The 2,934-nt window shown below is 41.7% G+C and overlaps 1 protein-coding gene across 1 annotated transcript; it reads right to left on the bottom strand.

Moving 5' to 3' along the window:
* Nucleotides 1–648: 648 nt before the first annotated feature.
* LOC132589903 (olfactory receptor 5AR1-like) lies at nt 649–1,639 on the bottom strand. The gene has a single exon (XM_060262688.1). The coding sequence runs from the start codon at nt 1,579–1,581 to the stop codon at nt 649–651; it is 933 nt and encodes a 310-aa protein (XP_060118671.1). The 5' UTR covers nt 1,582–1,639.
* Between the last annotated feature and the right edge of the window lie 1,295 nt (nt 1,640–2,934).

The following is a 2,934-nucleotide window of genomic DNA, read 5'->3' as shown; positions in this document are numbered from 1 at the left end:
ATCATCATCATCATCATCATCATCATCATCATCATCATCATCATCATCATCATCATCTTCTCAATTTCAATCCACTGCATAAGATGAGAACCTTAACTGCCTGTGTTATAGACTAGATGACTGTTACATGCATAGTTAATATTGAGCAGTGGCTGCATTATACAAGTGATAAAGTGAAGAAGACTGGAATTGAAACATGCTATTTCTACTAGGGATGCATGCAGTTAGCTTTCATCTTCACTAGAAGATGGCAGTGGCTTGCTGCAATCAATAATCGGGTGACTTCGTAGTTTTGGATTTCAGTATATTATGAACTTGAGAAGATTCTTGGATGTATTATTATTGAAAGATTCTTGGATGGAACATTAATCATTTCAAATTGAATTGGACATTTAAAAATAAGAGTTGTTGGTCAAGATATTGTTTATTATAGCTAAATTGCATTACAATGTAATTGTTTAATTTTACACGGTGTTTTTCTTCATTGATTATATCATGCATTTTCAGTCAGATTTCTTTGGAAATTTTTTTTAGGAATAGTAGGGTTCTGTGGAACAGCTTAAAAACATCACTTTATAGCCAATATATTTTCCACACATACTCTTGTTCCTTCCATGGATAACTATTTGGAAACAGTAGCATTCCTTTTCAGAAGCCCTTCTTACAAAGTGCTTTTGTCAGGGCATGTTTTACATCTTTGTTCCTGAGACTGTAGATCAACGGGTTTAGCATGGGGATGACTACAGCATAGAATACTGAGATCCATTTGTCTTGTTCCATTGAGTGGCTAGAACTGGGTTGAAGATACATGAAGAGTGCTGTCCCATGGAACATCCCAACAATTGTCAGGTGGGAGGTACAGGTGGAAAAAGCTTTCTGTCTACCTTCAGTAGAGTGCATTCTCATAATGGTTGTCAAGATGTAAATATAGGAAACAAGAATAATTCCAAGGCTACCTGCTTCAACATAGCCATCAAAGATAAACACCACAATCTCACTGACATAGGTGTCAGAGCATGCGAGCTCAAAAAGAGGAGGCATGTCACAGAAGAAATGATTGAGGACATTGGAGCTGCAGAATGAAAGGTGGAATGTTGAGCAGGTGTATGCAATTGAGTCTACTGTGCCTATAACATATGCTACAGCCATCAGCCTTTTGCAAACCTTCTTTGACATAATCACTGTATAAAGCAGTGGATTACAAATAGCCACATATCGGTCATAAGCCATCACAGCCAGCAATGCACACTCTACATCTGCAAAGAATGTAAATAAATATAACTGTAAAGCACAGGCATTGTATGATATCCTTTTACTGTTGGTGAAGAAGTCAGCCAGCATTTTGGGGCTAGTGACTGTAGAGTAGCAGAGGTCAACAAAAGACAAATTAGCCAGGAAAAAATACATGGGGTTGTGAAGCTGCAGGTCAGTGCAGATTAACAAGATCATCCCAGCGTTCCCTATTACAGTAATGACATAAACCAGCAGAAACAACATAAAAAGAGGGAGCTGCATTTTAGGATTGTCTGTGAGTCCCAGAAGAATAAATTCATTTACAGAAGAGTGGTTTCCTTTATTCATTATTATTTGCAATGTAAACTGGGTTCAAGGTATTAGTTGTCTGTAGAATTCCCTTCTGATGTTTTCCTGATAGGGTAGGAATGAAAAATTATTTTCTTTAGAATTAAATATGTGCTGACATTCATGTGAGAACGATTATGGAAAATTAAAATTATCTACACGACAAACACCACTGTGCTAGTAACACCCAGTGGTTTGTCTGATATCAAGAAACATAATGAAAAATACAAATTATGGCAGCAGGCCCGTAGCTATGAGGGGGCCTGTGGGGGCACAGCCCCCTGAGTGCTAGGCAGGGCCCCCTGACTTGGGGCACCTAATCAGCCTCCAGTGTCTCGGAGCCTCCCGTGTCTTCTGCCGTCATCATACACAATTGTTTCTGCTTGCTTAGGGGACGTGATCATACACAGTTGTTTCTGCTCAGCAAGCAGAAACAATGGGGCACTTTCGGAGCCCAGGATTGAAACTTAATCTCCCTGTTGCTTCTGCTTGCTTAGGGACTGGAACCCAGGACTGAAAGTTAAGCTCCACATTGCTTCTGCTTGCTTAAGAGCTGGAAAAAAATCTCTGACCCCTCAGCAAGCAGAAACAAAGGGGCACTTTCTGAGCCCAGGACTGCAAGTTAAGCTCCCTGTTGCTTCTGCTTGCTTAGGGGCTGGAAGAAATCTCTGACCCTTCAGGAAGCAGAAACAAGGGGGCACTTTCAGTGTCCAGGAGTGAAAGTTAAGATCCCTGTTGCTTCTGCTTGCTTAGAGGCTGAAAGAAATCTCTGACACCTCAACGAGCAGAAAAAAGGGGCCCTTTCAGAGTCCAGGACTGAAAGTTAAGCTCAAAGTTGCTTCTGCTTGCTTAAGGGCTGGAAGAATCCTCTGACCCCTCAACAAGCAGAAACAAGGGGGCATTTTCAGTGTTCAGGACTGAAAGTTAAGCTCAAAGTTGCTTCTGCTTGCTTAAGAGCTGGAAAAAAATCTCTGACCCCTCAGCAAGCAGAAACAAAGGGGCACTTTCTGAGCCCAGGACTGCAAGTTAAGCTCCCTGTTGCTTCTGCTTGCTTAGGGGCTGGAAGAAATCACTGACCCCTCAGCAAGCAGAAACAACAGGGCACTTTCAGTGTCCAGGACTGAAAGTTAAGCTCAAAGTTGCTTCTGATTGCTTAGGGACTGGAAGAAATCTCTGACCCTTCAGGAAGCAGAAACAAGGGGGCACTTTCAGTGTCCAGGAGTGAAAGTTAAGATCCCTGTTGCTTCTGCTTGCTTAGAGGCTGAAAGAAATCTCTGACACCTCAACGAGCAGAAAAAAGGGGCCCTTTCAGAGTCCAGGACTGAAAGTTAAGCTCAAAGTTGCTTCTGCTTG

The sequence above is a fragment of the Heteronotia binoei genome, chromosome 21 (genome assembly GCF_032191835.1).
Source record: "Heteronotia binoei isolate CCM8104 ecotype False Entrance Well chromosome 21, APGP_CSIRO_Hbin_v1, whole genome shotgun sequence".
NCBI classification, from domain to species: Eukaryota; Metazoa; Chordata; class Lepidosauria; order Squamata; family Gekkonidae; genus Heteronotia; species Heteronotia binoei.
Note: the sequence above shows the minus strand (reverse complement) of the source record. Positions and strands in the feature narration are given on the sequence as shown.

What these genes read in the sequence shown, in the direction of transcription:
- LOC132589903 (XM_060262688.1), bottom strand. Translation starts at nt 1,581, where the DNA reads ATGAATAAAGGAAACCACTCTTCTGTAAATGAATTTATTCTTCTGGGA.